Below are 18,279 nucleotides of genomic sequence, written 5' to 3'. Positions count from 1 at the left end.
CATACTGAAGGAAAGAGATTCTGAGCCAAGCATTTTGTATCCAGTCACACTGACCTTCAGTTCTAAAGGTCCCATGTAAACTGTTAGATACATGCAAGTCTTTTTTTTTTTATTTAATTTTTTTATTTGACAGACGGAGATTACAAATAGGCAAGAGAGGCAGGCAGGCAGGGAGAGAGAGGAGGAAGCAGGCTCTCCACAGAGCAGAGAGCCTGATGTGGGGCTCGATCCCAGGACCCTGGGATCATGACCTGAGCCGAAAGCAGAGGCTTTAACCCACTGAGCCACCCAGGTGCCCCAGGTACATGCAAGTCTTAAGGAAGTATTTTACTCTGAGAAATCTGTTCTTCAAAAAAAGAACTTCAGACAACCAAAATTAATGTAGAGGGATAGATATAAAGACTGATTTCATTAAATGACAAAATTATACCTAAAAAATTAAAGCTCTATCAGCCTCTGGAGTATTTATCTTACAGCATACTATTAAGTAGGTGTGTTAACTAGACGCTCAAAAGGACTTTGAAGAATCGGTATTTACTTTCTGTTGACTCTGTTTTTCAATTTAAGGGTAAATTTTATAACAACATATTTAATAGAGCAATGGTTTAGATTCTCCTGTGAAAGACACATGAAGAGATAAATGGCTGTGCCTGGCACTGTGTGAGAAACAGTAGAAAGAATTAGTAATGGATACAAAATGTGTCTGTGAATTCTTTAGCTGTGAACTCTGATATTTGTAGGTTATTGTATGTAAAATATATTTTTAGTGAAATTGCAAACTTGTTGTATGCATATGTATGAGAAGCTCATAAACGTGAGAAACGTCCATTAACCATTTATAATCTGATGTTCACTCCTCTGCATTTTAAGGACTACCTACCTCGAAGGTGCATTTATAGAATACTATGTTCTAAACCATTCTTCCTGGATTAAGAAGTGATTCAGCAGTGTTCTAGACTACAGACTGTAGAGATCAGGCTTTTAGAGTTTGCCTTGTTCCACCATGGGATTTGCATGTCCACTGTGGGCTCTGGCATTCCTTTCTTATTAAAGATTTTATTTTTAAGTAATCTTTACACCCCATGTGGGGCTCAAACTCACAGCCCAAGACCAGTTGTTGCATGCTATACTGACCGAGCCAGCCAGATGCCCCTTGAGGGTCTTTTCTAGCAAAGTGAAAATGTCCACATCATTATATTTTAGAAAAACTTTGCTATATCTATAAAACTATGGCACTAAAATGTTTATTGATCATAAAAACAGATGAAATCCTTACTCTACTTGATTTTTGTCTAGAATCACATTCCAACTTTGAAAATATTTGGAGCTGTTAGTAGACTTTAACCCTTAAATATTTGTAGATCCTATGATGGCCGTGTTTAGGGTCTTAGAAATAGTATCAGGGCTCAATTTCCTTCTTACCAGTTTGTCTTAAGTATTGTACGTTTTAATTTTGCAGTATAAAAAATATAATTTTTCCACTACACAGTTCTCTTAGTGGTGTTTTTATTTGATATTAGTTGGGATATATTTAAATTATTAGTTTACTTTCCCCCTGTCGGCTCATAAGAGAAATAAAGGGAAATCTTCTAAAGATACACTATATTAGTAAATTCTGTTCACAGTTAATAATGAAAGTCTGAACTGGAACAACTCTCGAGGCTCTTCACAACTGATCCCAAAGTGCTTTACTTGTTTTCTTCTTAGCAGCAAACAGAAGTATTGATTTTACTGTGAGCATGCCTTCCTGCTGTTGTAATTTTCCTCTTGCTATCTCTTTTTCCTTCTGGGCCTTCCTCTGTTTTTTTGTTTTTTGTTTTTCTGTTTAATATTGTAATATTAACTCAGAATTTAATGCTAGCCCACACCTTCAACTGGTAAAGCCTTTTCAGTTCTCCCTCACACCATACCAAGGAACAGACAACCAGCCTCGCTCCCGTCTGTGTCTCTCATGTTCTCTGCTTTCTCTCTCGTGTATTTTATTGCTTGTCTGCTGTGATCAAGTACTATGTGCTAGGGATACTGTCTCTCTCCTAGTAGTGTTTAAAATCTCCTGGGAAAGGAACGCCTGGCTGGCTCCTTCCATGGAGTTGTGTGATTCTTGATCTCTGGGTTTTGAGTTGAGCCCTACATTGGGTGTACAGATTACTTTAATAAAATCTTTGGGGTGCCTGGGTGGCTCAGTCATTAAGTGTCTGCCTTCGGCTCAGGTCATGATCCCAGGGTCCTGGAATCGAGTGCCACATCGGGCTCCCTGTTCAGTGGGAAACCTGCTTCTCCCTCACCCACTCCCCCTGCTTGTGTTCTCTCTCTCAGTGTGTCTCTCTGTCATATAAATAAATAAAATCTTTAAAAATAATAATAATACAATCTTTAAAGTAAAATCTGGGGAAAGACAAATGAGAAAATGAATAATTAAAACATTGTGCTTTGTAACAGCATAATGAGACATTATAGAGGTTCATAAGAGAAGTACAGGACAGGAACTTCTCATCCAGGAGAAATCAGGAAATGCTTCCAAGGAGAGGGCCTTGTTTGAGCTTATCCTGAATGATAAGTAGCTGTTAATTGTATCCTAACACTTTACATACTTCAGACATTTTACACATAAAATACATAGAATATAATAGACAAATAATGAAGAAATTATAGAAAAATTAGTCACATTAAGGTTAATACATAAAGATATATAAATAGATATCTGTACAATTTAAGAGTGTTGCAAATTTTCCTCTGGGTTTCTTAGTCATGAAAGCAAGGAAGGAAATGCAGTGGTTGTGAGACTGACAGTTTTCATAAGATGAAAACAAACTAGTCACTCTAAACAAGAGTGCTTTCTCATGGTGCTAAAAATAAATCTATCATGAACCAAGACATTTGTGAGATTTTATTCTTCCTGCAAGCTGATAAGTTAGCCAGCCAGTTTCACAGATGCTTGCAGAAGACATGATCCTCCTGCGTCAGAAACAAAGGGTTTTATTACAGCACGAGAAGCAGCGTGTGCTCATGTCCATACTGGTTCCCCTACCGCCCCAGTCCCACAGAGGCCATGTGGAGGCAGGCCCGGGTCAGTGCTCTACACACTGTGCCTTTGTATCAAAGCTGAGAAACTTCAAGCTTGGGAAACTCTAATCTTTTCGTGGTGTGCAACCAAACCTGCTCAACCTTTGTTCCTGCGGGGGGGAGATACTTATCATACTGGATAGCAAACCAATGTGCCCTCTTCTCCAGTGGGAGATAATATGTCTGTTTTCCAAGGTTATTCACCTTGGAATCCTTGAAAGATAGTCTGGAACAAAGGCTATCAATGTCTATATTCAAAAGGTGTGCAGAAATCTGGCTGGTTTGGGACCAATTTCTCTCATGAGGTTACCATTAAGCTGTGGCTGCAGTCATCTGTAGGCTTGACTGGCCCAAAGGATCTGCTTCCCTGATCATTTAGGTGGTCGTTGGCAGGTCTCAGTTCCTGACTGCTATTCATTAGAGGCCTCGGTTACCTGCCCCATGTGCCTCTCTCCACAGGGCTGCTCACAACAAGGCTGCTAGCTTAGCAGAGAAGGGGGAGGAGGGAGCACCCAAGTTAGAAGCCACAGTTTTTATAAGATGACGATAAGCCACAGTCTCATCTCTTAAGAAATGACATTAAACTTGAATGTTGAAAACCTGGATTCTTTTGAAAGTATATTTTAATGTTTGACTACACCATTGATAAATAAAAAGATGAATTTCTTTAATAAATTTAAAGAAAGACTTTATTTATTTGACAATGCAAGCATAAGAGCCATTGGCTAGGGTGGAGGTTGCAGAGGGTGAGGGAGAGAATCTCAGGCAGACTCCATGCTGAGTGTGGAACCCTTCATAGGGATCAACCTCTTGACCCCAAGACCAAAACCTGAACCAAAGCCAAGAGTCAGCTGCTTAACCGACTGAGCCTCCCAGGCAACCCCTCTCTCACCATTTCCATTCGTACTGGAAGTCCTAGCCACAGCAGTCAGACAGCAAAAAGAAAGAAAGGCATCCAGATCAGTAAGGAAGAAGTAAAACTTTCACTATTTTCTGGTGACATGATAAGTTAAATAGAAAACCCAAAAGATTCCACCAAAAAAGCGCTAGGACTGATAAAACAAATCCACTAAAGGTACAGGATACAAAATCGGTGTATAGAAATCTGTTGCATTTCTATACACCCATAATGAAGCAGTGAGAGAGAAATTAAGACAATCCCATTTACTACAATTGCACCCAAAATTATAAAATACCTGAGAGTAAACTTGACCAAACAAGTAAAAGACCTGGATGCTGAAAACATTGATGAAAGAAATTGAGCACGACACAAAGAATTGATGGGAAGAAAAATATTGTTAAAATTTGTCTATACTATCCAAAGCAATCTACAGGTTTAATGAAATCCCTATCAAAATACCAGCAGCATTTTTCACAGAACTAGAACAATCCTAAAATTTGTATGGAACCACGAAAGACCCTAAACATCCAAAGCAATCTTGAAAAAGAGAAGCAAAACTGGAGGCATCACAATTTCAGGTTTCAAGCTACATTACAAAGCTGTAGTAATCAAAACAGTGTAGTACTAGAACAAAAATAGATACATAGATCAATGGAACAGGATAGAAAACATAGGAATAAACCCATAATGGTATAGTCAATTTTGAACAAAGCAGGAAAGAATATGCAATGGGAAAAAGTCTCCAACAAATGGTGTTGAGAAAACTGGCTACACTGGACCATTTTCTTATACCATAGACAAAAATAAATTCAAAATGGGTTAGAGACCTAAACTTGAAAACTGAAACCATAAAAATCCTGCAAGAGAGCACAAGTAGTAATTTCTCTGACATCGGCCATAGCAAAATTTTTCTAGATATGCCTCCTGAGGCAAGGGAAATAAAAGCAAAAGTAAACTACTAGGACTCCATCAAAGTAAAAAGTTTCTGCACAATGAAGGAAACAATCAAAACTAAAAGACAGACTACTGAATGGGAGAAGAAATTTGCAAATGACATATCTGATGAAGGGTTAGTATCCAAAATGTATAAAGAACTGATACAACTCAACATCCAAAAAACAAATAATCCAATTAATAAATGGGCAGAAAACATGAACAAACATTTCTCCAAAAAAGACATCCAGATCACCAATAGACACATAAAAAGATGCCCAACATCACTCATCATCAGGGCAATACAAATCAAAACTACAGTGAGATAACACCTCACACGAGTATCACATTAGTGAGAAGGGCTAAAGTCAACAAACGAAAACGTGTTGAAGATGTAGAAGAAGAACCCTCTAGCACTGTTGGTGACAATGCAAGCTGGTGCAGTGACTGTGAAAACAGTATATGGGGGTGCTTGGGTGGCTCTGTCATTAAGCTGCTGCCTTTGTTTGGCTCAGGTCACAGTCTGAGGGTCCCAGGATGGAGCCTCACATCAGGCTCACTGCTCAGTGGGGAGCCTGTTTCTCCCTCTGCCTACTCCCCCCTGCTTGTTCTCTCTCTCACTGCCAAATAAATAAAATCTTTTAAAAATGAAAGCAGTATATAGTTTCCTCAGAAAGTTACAAATAGTACTGCCCTACGGTCCAGTAATTGGACTAGTGGGTATTTACCCAAAGAATACTAAAGCAGCAATTCAAATGGATACATGCACCCCTGTGTTTATTGCAGCATTATTTACAATAGGCCATAAACTATGGAAGCAGGCGAAATGTCCATCAGTAGATGAATTTGTAAAGAAAACATGTGTATACACACATATACACAGTGGAATATTCACCATAAAAAAGAATGTAATCTTGGGGGGCCTGGGTGGCTCAGTGGATTAAAACCTCTGCCTTCAGCTCAGGTCATGATCCCAGAGTCCTGGGATCGAGCACCGCAGCGGGCTCTCTGCTTGTCAGGGAGCCTGCTTCCTCCTCTCTCTCTGCCTGCCTCTCTGCCTACTTGTGATCTCTGTCTGTCAAATAAATAAATTTTTTAAAAAATCTTTTAAAAAAAATGAAATCTTGCCAGTTGCAGTGACGTGGACAGCACTAGAGAGTATAATACAAAGCAAAATAAGTCAGCCAGAGAAAGACAAATATATGATTTTACTTATATGTGAAGTTAAAACACAAATGGGCAAAATAAAAAGAGACAAACCAAGAACCAGACCTTTTTTTAAAGATTTTATTTATTTAGGGTGCCTGCGTGGCTCAGTTGGTTAAGCAACTGCCTTCAGCTCAGGTCATGATCCCAGAGTGCCAGAATCGAGTCCTGCATCCGGCTCCCAGCTCCACGGGGAGTCTGCTTCTGCCTCTGACCTTCTCCCCTCTCATGCTCTCTCTCGTTCTCTCTCCCAAATAAAATCTTAAAATTTTATTTATTTATTAGAGAGTGCGAGTGGGGAGAGGGGCAGAGGAAGAGGGAGAGAGACTCTCAGGCAGACTCTCTGCTGAGCACAGTCCAACATGGGACTGGAGCCCACCACCCTGAGATCACGACTCAAGCTGAAGCCAAGCATTGGATGCCTGACCAACTGAGCCACCCAGATGCCCAGAGACTCTGAACTATAGAGTTTGTTCTCTGTAAATGAATGGAGGTGGGGGACTTAACAAGGTGATGGGGATTACACTTACCATGATGAGCACTGAGTAAAGTATAAAATTGTGAAATCACTATACTGTATACCTGAAACTAGTATCATGCTGTCCGTTAATATACTGGAATTAAAACAAAAACCTTAAGAAAAAAAATGAGTTTCTTTCTTTTTGACATTTGGCTGCTTTTAATCATCATATCTGGTGTATGATGTTAAAACCTTTTACAAATTGGGCTACATTTGTGAATTAAATAGCTATAGATAATACCCTGAACCCTGGTCTGCTGACTTTAGTCTGTCATTAGTCACAGTGGATTTGGATAATGGCAGAACAATAGGGAACACTTATGCGGCACTCAGTGTGTGCCCGGGTACGGTCCTGATCAGGTGACTATAGGGGCAAATACCCAGAGAAACAGAGTAATTTGCCCCATGTCACATAGCTAGTAAATGCCAGTGTGATTCAAATTAGCACCCCTTTTAAAGCACAAATCTGATAAGTAATTGGCAGTTAGGCAAGAGCTTAAAATTATTCATGGGACTTTATATGAACATTTTGTATATTCAGGGTCTCTCAATCTATGGATTTTACTTAAATCTCTGTGGCTCTACTATTGAAATTGTTTCTCCGTTTTATCATATTTTACTCTCAAGTCATTTTTGTTATTACTACTTTAGGTCATAGATAAATAGGAATCTTCTTTTGGAGGGTTTTCCTTTGCTCTGGGTTTCCCTGTAGAGCTCTCTCCTGTTTATTCATTAGTGTTACAGAGAGTATTTAGTATAACAACAGATTAATTTATTCAAGAGGGTTTTTTATAAGATGTTATTTATTTGAGAAAGATAATGACAGAGACAGTGAAAGAGGAAGTGAGCAGGGAGGAGAGGGGAGGAGATGGAGAAGCAGGCTCCCCACAGAGCAAGGAACCCGGTGCAGTACTCAATCCCAGGACCCTGAGATCATGACCTGAGCTGAAGGCAGACTTTTAACTAACTGAGCCATGCAAGCGTCCCCTCCAGAGGGTTTTTTTAAAAAGATTTTATTTATTTGAGAGAGCACATGTACACACGTGTGCAAGCAAGCGGTGGAGTGTGGGGAGGAGCAATGGGGTGAGGGAGATAGAAGGAATCCCAAGCAGACTCTGTGGGGAGCAGTAGCCTGACTTGCGGCTCAATCTCATGACCCTGAGATCATGACCTGAACCAAAACCAAGAGTGGGACGCTTAACTGACTGAGCCACCCAAGCACCCCTATATTCAAGAGTCTTTAAATAATAGTGATTCCTTTGCTTAACTGCTTTTGAATCTCCCTTAATCTGAAGGGAGTTTAATAGTTGTGTCAGAGGCTTCCTTCTTGCCTTGTTTTGTTTTGTTTTGATGGCTACTAGGGATATTTTTTAATACTCTTATTTCTGCTGCCTTTTAATGTGTAGTGTTATTAATGTTTCTACTGGCATACATGTGATTTATTTTTTTTTTATTCTTTAAATTTCCTTTAACACACAATTATTTGTTTCAGTGGTACATGTCTGTGATTCATCATTCTTATATAATATCCAGTGTACATTACAACACATACCCTCTCCAATGTCCATCACCCACTTCCCATCCCTCCCACCTCCTCCCCTCCAGCAACTCTCAGTTTGTTTCCTAAGATTAAGGGTCTCTTACGGTTTGTCTCCCTCTCTGGTTTTGTCTTGGTCATTTTTTCCTCTCTTCCCTTATGATCTTTTGCATTGTTTCTTAAATTCCACATATCAGTGAGGTCATATGATCATTGTCTTTCTCTGATAGACTTGTTTCACTTAGCATAATACCATCTAGTTCCATCCACATTGTTAAACACGGCAAGATGGCTGTGTAATATTCCATCGTGTGTGTGTGTGTGTGTGTGTGTTCTTCTTTATTCATTCATTTGTCAATGGACATCTTGGCTCTTTTCATAGCTTGGCTATTGTAGACATTACTGCTATAAACATTGGGATGCAGGTGCCCCTTCAGATCACTACATTTGTATCTTTGGGGTAAATCCCACTAGTGGGATTGCTGGGTTATAGGGTAGCTCTGTTTTCAACTTTTTGAGGAACCTCTCTACTGTTTTCCAGAATGGCTACACCAGTTTACATTCCCACCAACTGTGTAGGAGGGTTCCCCAAATCCTTGCCAACACCTGTTGTTTCCTGACTTGTTGATTTTAGCAATTCTTACTGGAGTGAGGTGATATCTCATTGTGGTTTTGATTTGTATTTCCCTGATGCCTGATGAAATGAAATGAAATACAAAATGATTTGTATTTCCCTGATGAAAAAGAAAAAGTGGAGGACTTTTTCATGTGTCTTTTGGCCATTTGGATATCTTCTTTGCAGAAATGTCTGTTCATGTCTTCTGCCCATTTCTTGATTGGATTATTTATTCTTTGGGTGTTGAGTTTGATAAGTTCTTTATAGATTTTGGATACTAGCACTTTATCTGATATGTTATTTGCAAATATCTTCTCCCATTGGTCGGTTGTCTTTTGATTTTGTTGACTGTTTCCTTTGCTGTGCAAAAACTTTTTATCTTGAGGAAGTCCCAATAGTTCATTTTTGTCTTTGTTTCTCTTGCTTTTGGAGATGTGTCTAGCAAGAAGTTGCTGCGGCCAAAGTCAGAGAAGTCACTGCCTGTGTTCTCTTCAAGGATTTTGATGGATTCTTGTCTTACATTTAGGTTTTTCCATCCATTTTGAGTATATTTTTGTGTATGGTGTTAGGAAATAATCCAGTTTCATTCTTCTGCATGTGGCTGTCCAATTTTCCCAACACTATTTGTTGAAGAGACCGTCTTTTTTCCCGTTGGACATTCTTTCCTGCTTGTTAAAGATTAGTTGACCATAGAGTTGAGGGTCCATTTCTGGATTTTCTATTCTGTTCCATTGATCTGTGTGTCTGTTTTTGTGCCAGTACCATACTGTCCTGATGATTACAGCATTGTAATAGAGCTTGAAGTCTGGAATGGTAATGCTGCCAACTTTGGCTTTCTTTTTCAACATTCCTCTGGCTATTCGGAGTGTTTTCTGGTTCCATACAAATTTTAGGATTATTTGTTCCAGTTCTGTGAAAAAAGTTGATGGTGTTTTGATAGGGATTGCTTTGAATGTGTAGATTGCTCTGGGCAGCATAGACATTTTCACAGTATTTGTTCTTCTAATCCATTAGCATGGAATGTTTTTCCATTTCTTTGTGCCTTCCTCAATTTCTTTCATCAGTATTCTGTACTTTTCTGAGTACAGATCCTTTTTTTCCCCCCATTTGGTTAAGTTTATTCCTAGGTATTTTATGGTTTTGGGTAGGGCGCATGTGATTTAAATTATGCTGTAACTTACTAATGAAGAAAAGAGTATTTTCTTAGATCAAACATATTTGATGTTGCCTGTAAACATCATTTTCACAACTGAGAGATGCAACTGTAAAATTTTACAACACTTATGTGGGGTAAAATTTTAAAGCAATACTTTATTTTCATATTTAGTTCGTAACCAAAATTATGGTTGCTAAATATTTGTAAAACTTGTTCATAAAGACCAATTACAATAGATTCTTAAGAGTCATTGACAGGCAAACCATTTCCAACTCAGGCATGTTGTCAATACCTCATACTGAGAAAATAGATACCATTGAAAATGGCAGTTTTTATTTCAGAGTTTTTTCTGTTTATTCACAATGCCAGTATTCACTTAATTCGTATTAGAATTGTAGACAGAAAGAAAAGGGCTACATATTTTAGCTCACGGGTGACTAGTAAAGCATGGTGTTGCAGAAAGAGCCCAGTGTTGAGAGTCTGGCACATCTGGATGCTAATTCTGACTCTCCCACGTGCTTCCCACGTGGCAGGGGACTGATGATGGTGGAGCCTCGCTAGCCACCCCCTGACATACACATGTGCACGCGTGTGTGCACACACACACACTTCAGTAGGAATGATCATAAGTATCATCATAAACGCAGGGAATCAAGAGTGGACCTTCAGTAGGCTTTTTATTTTGCTTTCCTTCTAACTTATTTCTGAGAGGTCATTTTATAATTTTTTTTGACGATTTTTATTTATTTGACAGACAAAGATCAAGTAGGCAGAGAATCAGGCAGAGAGAGAGGAGGAAGCAGGCTCTTGGGGCTCAATCCCAGGACTCTGGGATCATGACCTGAGCCGAAGGCAGAGACTTTAACCCACTGAGCCACCCAGGCGCCCCTTCTTAGAGGACATTTTAGTAAAAGTAGGGTCCCACCTGTATGTGTGCTCTGGTCACGCTTCAGAGCATCCTCTGTCCTTCAGTGGTTAAAAGTGGTTTTTAGCTGCTCGAAGCTTGCCTCTAGACAGTCCCTCTCCCCTGCACACATTTGGAATGAGGAAGAGCCTGGTTAAAAATGACGTGCTTTTTATTATGGAAATTGTCAAACATACAGAAGTGTTGAAGGAATAATGTAGGGAGTTTCTGCATTTCCTCTGTGGAGGAGGGTGTTACCATTTTTGCATCCATAAAGAGTTGCTGACATTCTCCCTTGTTTGCTTTATTGTATACATATATATATTTTTTCTTTTGCTGAATTACTGAAAAGGAAGTTACAAAAATCATGACATTGTACTCCAAAAAATTTTCAGCAGACTTATCTAAGAATAAGCATTCTCATTATATAGCCATGATGTCATTGTTCGAACTAAGAAAATGAATAATTCTGTGATATCTAAAATCCATATCTTATTTAAGTTTACCTAATTGTCTGAGGAAATGTCTTTTACACCTATATTTTTTTTCTTTTTAAATCTGGGTCCTAATCGGATTTACCCATTATATTATTATTTTTTTCAGTTCTTTTAATCTAGGAATGAGCCCCCTCTTCTTTCCATTCCTTGGCAACTTTAAGTCTGATGCTGTCTGTAGGTTTTTCACAGATGCTCTTCTGTTCCTGCTTTGTCCAGATTTTGACCAGGAGTGCGCGTTGGCTATTAGGAGATTTTTTTTTTCCTATTTATTGAGCTAATCATATGGCTTCTAAGTTTTCACTCCTGGAATAAAACCTGCTTGGTTATGGAGTATTATTCTTTTTATATGTTGTTTAATTAGATTTGATGAAATTTTGTTCAGAATTTTTATATCTACATCATGGGGAAAATTGGCCTGTAACTTTTTTTAATATCTTTGCCAGGCTTTGGAATCAAAGTAATGCTGGCTTCATAGAATGAGATTAGTAGTATTTCAAGTATTTTTCCTATAAATGTTTGAGATTATTCACCAGTTCATTTTTTATGGGAAGGTTTTGTTTTTTTTTAAATATTTTTATTTATTTATTTGATGGAGAGAGAGATCACAAGTAGGCAGAGAGGCAGACCGAGAGAGAGAGAGAGAGAGAGAGAGAGAGAGAGAGAGAGCAGGCTCCCCGCCGAGCAGAGAGCCCGATGCGGGGCTCGATCCCAGGACCCTGAGACCATGACCCGAGCTGAAGGCAGAGGCTTAACCCACTGAGCCACCCAGGCACCCAATATGGGAAGGTTTTAAACTACGAATTGATTTTTTTTTAGAAACTGATAGAGTTTTTTAGGTATGTAATTCTTGATTGGAGCTTGGGTATGTTGTGTTTTTCATGGTATTTGTCCATTTTGTCTATGTTTTCAAATTTATAGGTATAAATTTGTAGTATTCTCTATAGCTGTCCTTTTACTAGCTATAAAATATGTAGTGATGTTACCTCACTCGTGTTGGTAATTTGTGTTTTCTTACTTTTGTCTGTGGTCAACTTAGTCAATTTATTATTTTCATTTTCTCAAAGAACCAGCTTTTGGTTTCACTGATTTCTCTCTTCTTATGTTTCTTATTTCACTGATTACACCTCATATGTTTATTCTCTTTCTTTTGTTTAGTTTAAGTTACATTTGTTCTTTTTCTGTTTTTTTTTTTTAAGCTGGAAACAGAGCTTATTGATTTGAGAACTTTTTTCTGATAATAGGCATTTAGTGCTCTAAATTTTCCTCTTAAGTTTTAATGTTTTAACAACATTTCATAGATTCTGATGTTAGGTTTTCATTTTCATTTAGTGTAAAATTCTTTATAATTTCCTTTTGATTTCTTCTTTATCCCATGGGTTATTCTGAAGTGTGTTAGTTTTCCAATTTTGTGGTATTTTCTGTTACTCATTTTTAACTTAATTCTGTTGTGGTCTGGGAACATATTTTATAGTACTTGAATTTTTTAATATCTGTTGAAGCTTGTTTTTGCCCAGTATATGGTCTATGTTGGTACATGTTCTGTGTACTTGAAAAAAAATATGTTTGCTGTTGATTAGAGTGTTCTATAAATGCCAATTATATCAAGTTGGTTGGTGGTGTATTCAAATCAAATTCAAATCAAATCAAATCAAAGCAGTAAGGTGTAGCCTTACTGCTTTTGTATCTGTTTGTTCTATTAACTTTTGAGGAAAGAAGCACAGATATCTTATGTGATCCCAGGTGTGTCTTTATTATTGTTCTGTGAATGAATTACATATTACCTTCCCCCCCCTTTTTTTTTTTTAATATTTATTTATTTATTTATTTGACAGACAGAGATCACAAGTAGGCAGAGAGGCAGGCAGAGAGAGAAGAGGAAGCAGGCTCCCTGCTGAGCAGAGAACCCCATGCGGGGCTAGATCCCAGGACCCTGGGATCATGACCTGAGAAGGCAGAGGCTTAACCCACTGAGCCACCCAGGCGCCCCCACACCTTCCTTTTTAAAGACTGCATGTGTTGGAGGTGATTCTCAAGTTTTTCTTTAGACCTTTTGATAGCCTTCAGTGGTTGTAGAGACAACCTCCCCACCAGAGGCCTGAGAAACTAGTGTTGGTCCAAAAGAAATGAGTACTTAATTAGAAAATAAAGACTTTGCTGAAAATCCTTCCAAACTATTTTGTATGATAGTGTTCTGAATTTTTGATTCACTCAAATTGACCATATTTTTGGCTCAGCAAGGGAAAGAGAGTCATCTTTATCTTTGGCCAACAATTTCTAGCACAGCTAAGAAGGATAGTTTTAGAATTGCCTTCTTTGGAGCCTTGATAGTTGGAGTAGAGCTTTAGCTACAGTTTTCTTCAATGTACTGGAGGGATAGGAGTTGAAGAAGAAATCAGCACGTGAACTTAATTACTTAACAATCAATTTTTATTCTCTAGTATTTGTAATCCAATCTAGTATTTATTTTTTAATAATCAGAGATAAACTTCTAAGTGATAAGTGCATGGTTTTTATATTGAATAATACAAAAATTGAAGTAGAAGTGTGTCAGCTAAACCCCAAGGCATGGTAATTCTCAGGTGCTTGATCCTTTCTGGTACTCTGCCTGATGCAATGAGCAGGATCTGTGGGTAGCACTGTGATAAATTCCTGTAGTGCCTGTTGGTTAAACAGCAGCAGATGTCCTTACCTATTCTGTGACTGTTCTTAAGATTCCTTGTGTGCTAGACAGTGTTGTCAACCATGGAGTGTCCATTGCTAGTAGTCATTGTGGTGCACACTGTTAGCTGATCTCAAGGAATTGGGGAATTAATTGGGAGAGTTACTGGAGTGTCCCTTTTCTCTACTTCTGTGGGTGTTAGGCAGGTTGTTTGTTAGGGGGAGTCATAGTCTACCTTCTGGCAGCATGAATGTTATTTACCCTTCTATGGGAAGAGGTTGAAAAATGGTCAGAAGAGACTTTTTTTCTATGGATTTGGTAGTTAGGGTAGGAGAATATATGGAATACAGGTTTGAAATTCTGTCATATTTTCAAAATAAAAGGATAAGTGTTTATTACTTTTTATTGTTTTTATATTTGTATTAAAAAATTGCTTCTTTACCCCGTCTTGTTTTCGTTGGTCTGCTTTTAGGTATATTATTATTATTATTATTATTTTTTTTAATCCTCTGCTAGGTATATCATTCTTAGCTCATCTGTGGGCTCCTGAGATGCCTGGACAAAACTAGTAATTTTTTTTGTTCAACTTTCAGAGTCTTACTGAGAAAAGGATTGGCTGTGCTTACGCTGTGATTATATAGGAACTAGTGCTCTTCTGGTTGTTGGAGAACCCAAGTCTGAAGCATACTATAGTGTAACAAATTTCTTCTCTTTATGCATAACTCAATTATTTTTAAATTTAGAGACTTTAATATTGGGAATAATATGCAATTAAGTAGTAAATAGCTTTTAATTAAGCTCTCAAGTATTCCCCAAATACTAAGACCAGGAAATAGTCCTGTAGTTGTTAAAAACGAAATACATTTCTTCCTGGTAGACAGAGCATGGACTTCGGAATCTGACCCAGTTTCCAGCCCTGGCCCTCTTACTTACTGTCTCTGAGACTTGTGCCCACTTCAGTATAGAAATCACACCATCGGCTTTATGAGGTGATTGTAAGAAATGACATAGACTCGGTATTTCCTAAATACTTTGTGTTGTGAAATGTGACTTGGTGTTTTTGTTTGTTTGTTTCTTTCTTTGTTTTTGAAGAAATCATTTCATGAGCAAATATGTCTGGGATTTGCAACTTACTCTTTTCTCTTTGAGGTCCCAGTGTGTGTTAAGATATTGGGCTCTTTGAATCCCTTGGTCAGGAAATCTGCTTTGCTTTGCTGAACTTCAAATTTCCCAAAAGGACTTCTCCTCCCTTCTTCTTCCCACCCCCACCGTGGAATGCCTGCACCATATTGTAGTTTCCTTTCCTTTCTTGGAACCTGGTTTTGAAAATAAAGTGCCTAGCACAGTGCCCCCAATTTGTACTTGGAAATTTATAGGTTTTTTTCCCTCCTCCTTTTCAGTGTTAATTTAATGGTTCAAAACTTATATTGTAAACTCAGAGCCCAGTTCAATTTTAGTTTAACCATTTTTTTCCTCCAGTTTTATTGAGATGTATTTAATAAGTCAGCACTGCATAAACTTAATATGACTTGACATATGTATTTATTGTGAAATGATTACTACAGTGAGTTGAGTCACCACCTTTTCATCCATTTAATAGTTTGCCATATTCTTAAATTATTATTTTTAGCTCATCTCTTTTACCCAGAATATTGTTAAAGACTTCGATATTAAGATCTGAGAAATGTTGATGTAGTGGGAAGAGAGTAAGACACGCAGTATCTGGTCAGATTCCTGCTTCACTAATTCCATTGAGTAACAGTTTAAAAATTCATAAACATTCGTAGTGTTATTTGAAGTTTATTCCTAGCCCTCTGAAAGATACTGAGATATGTTAAAAGATGTGTCTTGAATACTTCTGCACCTGCTTTGAGCCTCTGAACACCAACTATCCAAGTCTTTCTTGAGTGATTTGTAAGAATTCTGTAGATTTAAAAAATGAGAGACAACAACATTACAATAAAAAAGCAGATGTTAAAAGAATAAGAAGTAGGAAAGCATAGTTTGTTTTAGTAAAAAAATTAAGATAGGTAAAAAAGGAATAAAAGTAATTTTATACCAGAGATGTTTGTTGCTAACATCTTTTTTTTAAATCTTATTTTTAAAGATTTTATTTATTTATTTGACAGAGATCACAAGTAGGCAGAGAGGCAGGCAGAGAGAGGGGGGGAGGCAGGCTCCCTGCTGAGCAGAGAGCCCCATGCAGGGCTCCATCCCAGGTCCCTGGAATCATGATCTGAGCTGAAGGCAGAGGCTTTAACCCACTGAGCCACCCAGGCGCCCCTGTTGCTAACATCTTATCCTCCTAGATTTTCCCTTGTGTGTTTCACAAAAATGGTATCATATTCTACACGCTACTATTTAGCCTGCTTATTTTACTTCCAAATGTAAAGTAAAGGTCTTTTAATGCCGGACATCTATGAAAGCACCCTTACCTTTCCCAAGTATCTACCTCAACAGGGTGTCCTCTCAGCAGGGCTTTTGAGGTTGGAAGAAGTATGGGGAGAGGAGCAAGCTCTGTTGGAGGGTAAATTGCTGTACATTTTATGATTCCTTATTGGTTATGTGTAAACTATTGGTGTATGCAAAACGAGGTAGAGTACACGTCCTTTATTTTGTTGAGTTGTGTTCTACTGACCCAAAAAAATTTGTGTTGAATTTATTGCTTAAAAGAGAAGACGATGACTTGTGGAAAGGTGGCGAGCTGGTGTGTGCCTATTATGTATCCCTAGACTTAAATATAAACCCGAAATTATTGTTACGGAGTACTGAATGGCTTGTTGTCTTTCTCAGTTAAATCAGAATGAACAGAAAGCGTAATAGGAAGGCAAAGGACATTTTTGACTTGATGAAAGATATTTTTGAGAAAAATGTTTAATATATTTAATATTAAATTAAATATATTTAATATGTTTAATATCAAAACATACTTTGATCTGATTTTATTGTTTAGAGCTTTCTTAAATGGTATCAAGAACCGACTGAAGGGGGTACCTGGTTGGCTCTGTCAATAGAGCATGTAAGTCTTGATCTTGGGGTCTTGAGTTCAAGCCCTAGGTTGGATATAAAGATTACTTAAAAATAAATAAAATCTTGAAGAAAAACTGACACAAAGGAAGAGGCTTTATTACTATTTCTCTGAAATTAAAAAAAGATTTTTTAATTAAAGGTGGCTACCATCCAGTGAAAATTGGAGACCTCTTCAATGGCCGATACCATGTCATTAGGAAGCTAGGATGGGGACACTTCTCAACCGTGTGGCTGTGCTGGGATATGCAGTAAGTGTACTTTGTCATTTGTGCATTTGATTTCTGGTCTAGTTCAACCTTTATCATCAGGTATGGCTGAGGAGCAAACCTACTTCTGTTGTGGTATGTATAGTACTTAGCACAGGCCTGCCTCACCCAGCTAGACACCACCCTGCACGCCCCCCGCCCCTGGTAAGAAGTTCACTTGTGTGTTATCTTAATATATTAACTTTTTCTGCTTTTATATCTGAAGCTTTTTCATTGAAATAGCATTATGTCAGACATATTGTCCTTGTGGTAATTCATCCGCATCAGAAAAATTAGAGGTTTTACTTATTGAATCGATTTTATTATAATGATAACTTCTGATAATGTTAAATTTTTTTTTTAAGGGGGAAAAGATTTGTTGCAATGAAAGTTGTAAAAAGTGCCCAGCATTATACAGAGACAGCCTTGGATGAAATAAAATTGCTCAAATGTGTAAGTATGGCAAAAATGTGAATAATGCAAGAAGAATTAATGACTTAAAATTTTACAGAGGGATTTTTATGTTCAAATACTGAATCTTTTATTTTTAAGAACATCACTTTTGCTAAAATGTTTTTGGTTGGTTATAATGGAAACAACTTTCAGTCCTAAATGGTTCTGTTCCTTGAATTCATTTTTCTTTCCATAGGTTCGAGAAAGTGATCCCACTGACCCAAATAAAGACATGGTAGTACAGTTAATCGATGACTTCAAGATTTCAGGCATGAATGGAATACGTATCCTTATTGACAGTTCCGTTTCTTCCTAATGACTTTTTACTTTTATTTTTTTTTAAGATTTTATTTATTTATTTGACAGACAGAGATCACAAGTCGGCAGAGAGGCAGGCAGAGAGCAAGGAGGAAGCAGGCTTCCCTCCAAGCAGAGAGCCTGATGCGGGGCTCGATCCCAGGACCCTGCGATCATGACCTGAGCCAAAGGCAGAGGCTTTAACCCACTGAGCCACTCAGGCGCCCCTGACTTTTTACTTTTAAAATATGGAAATATTTTA

The 18,279-nt window shown here is 37.9% G+C and overlaps 1 protein-coding gene across 15 annotated transcripts in view; it reads left to right on the top strand.

Moving 5' to 3' along the window:
• The window catches only part of SRPK2 (SRSF protein kinase 2), a 244,859-nt gene that overhangs the window by 184,645 nt on the left and 41,935 nt on the right, over window positions 1-18,279 (top strand). For all 15 annotated transcript variants that reach the window (XM_046021593.1, XM_046021591.1, XM_046021598.1 and 12 more), the window contains 3 exons: window positions 17,162-17,270; window positions 17,633-17,720; window positions 17,917-18,004. In XM_046021593.1, coding sequence (XP_045877549.1) covers window positions 17,162-17,270; window positions 17,633-17,720; window positions 17,917-18,004 — 285 coding nt within the window. The remainder of the gene's footprint in view (window positions 1-17,161; window positions 17,271-17,632; window positions 17,721-17,916; window positions 18,005-18,279) is intronic.

The sequence above is a fragment of the Meles meles genome, chromosome 10 (assembly GCF_922984935.1).
Source record: "Meles meles chromosome 10, mMelMel3.1 paternal haplotype, whole genome shotgun sequence".
NCBI classification, from domain to species: Eukaryota; Metazoa; Chordata; class Mammalia; order Carnivora; family Mustelidae; genus Meles; species Meles meles.
Note: the sequence above shows the minus strand (reverse complement) of the source record. Positions and strands in the feature narration are given on the sequence as shown.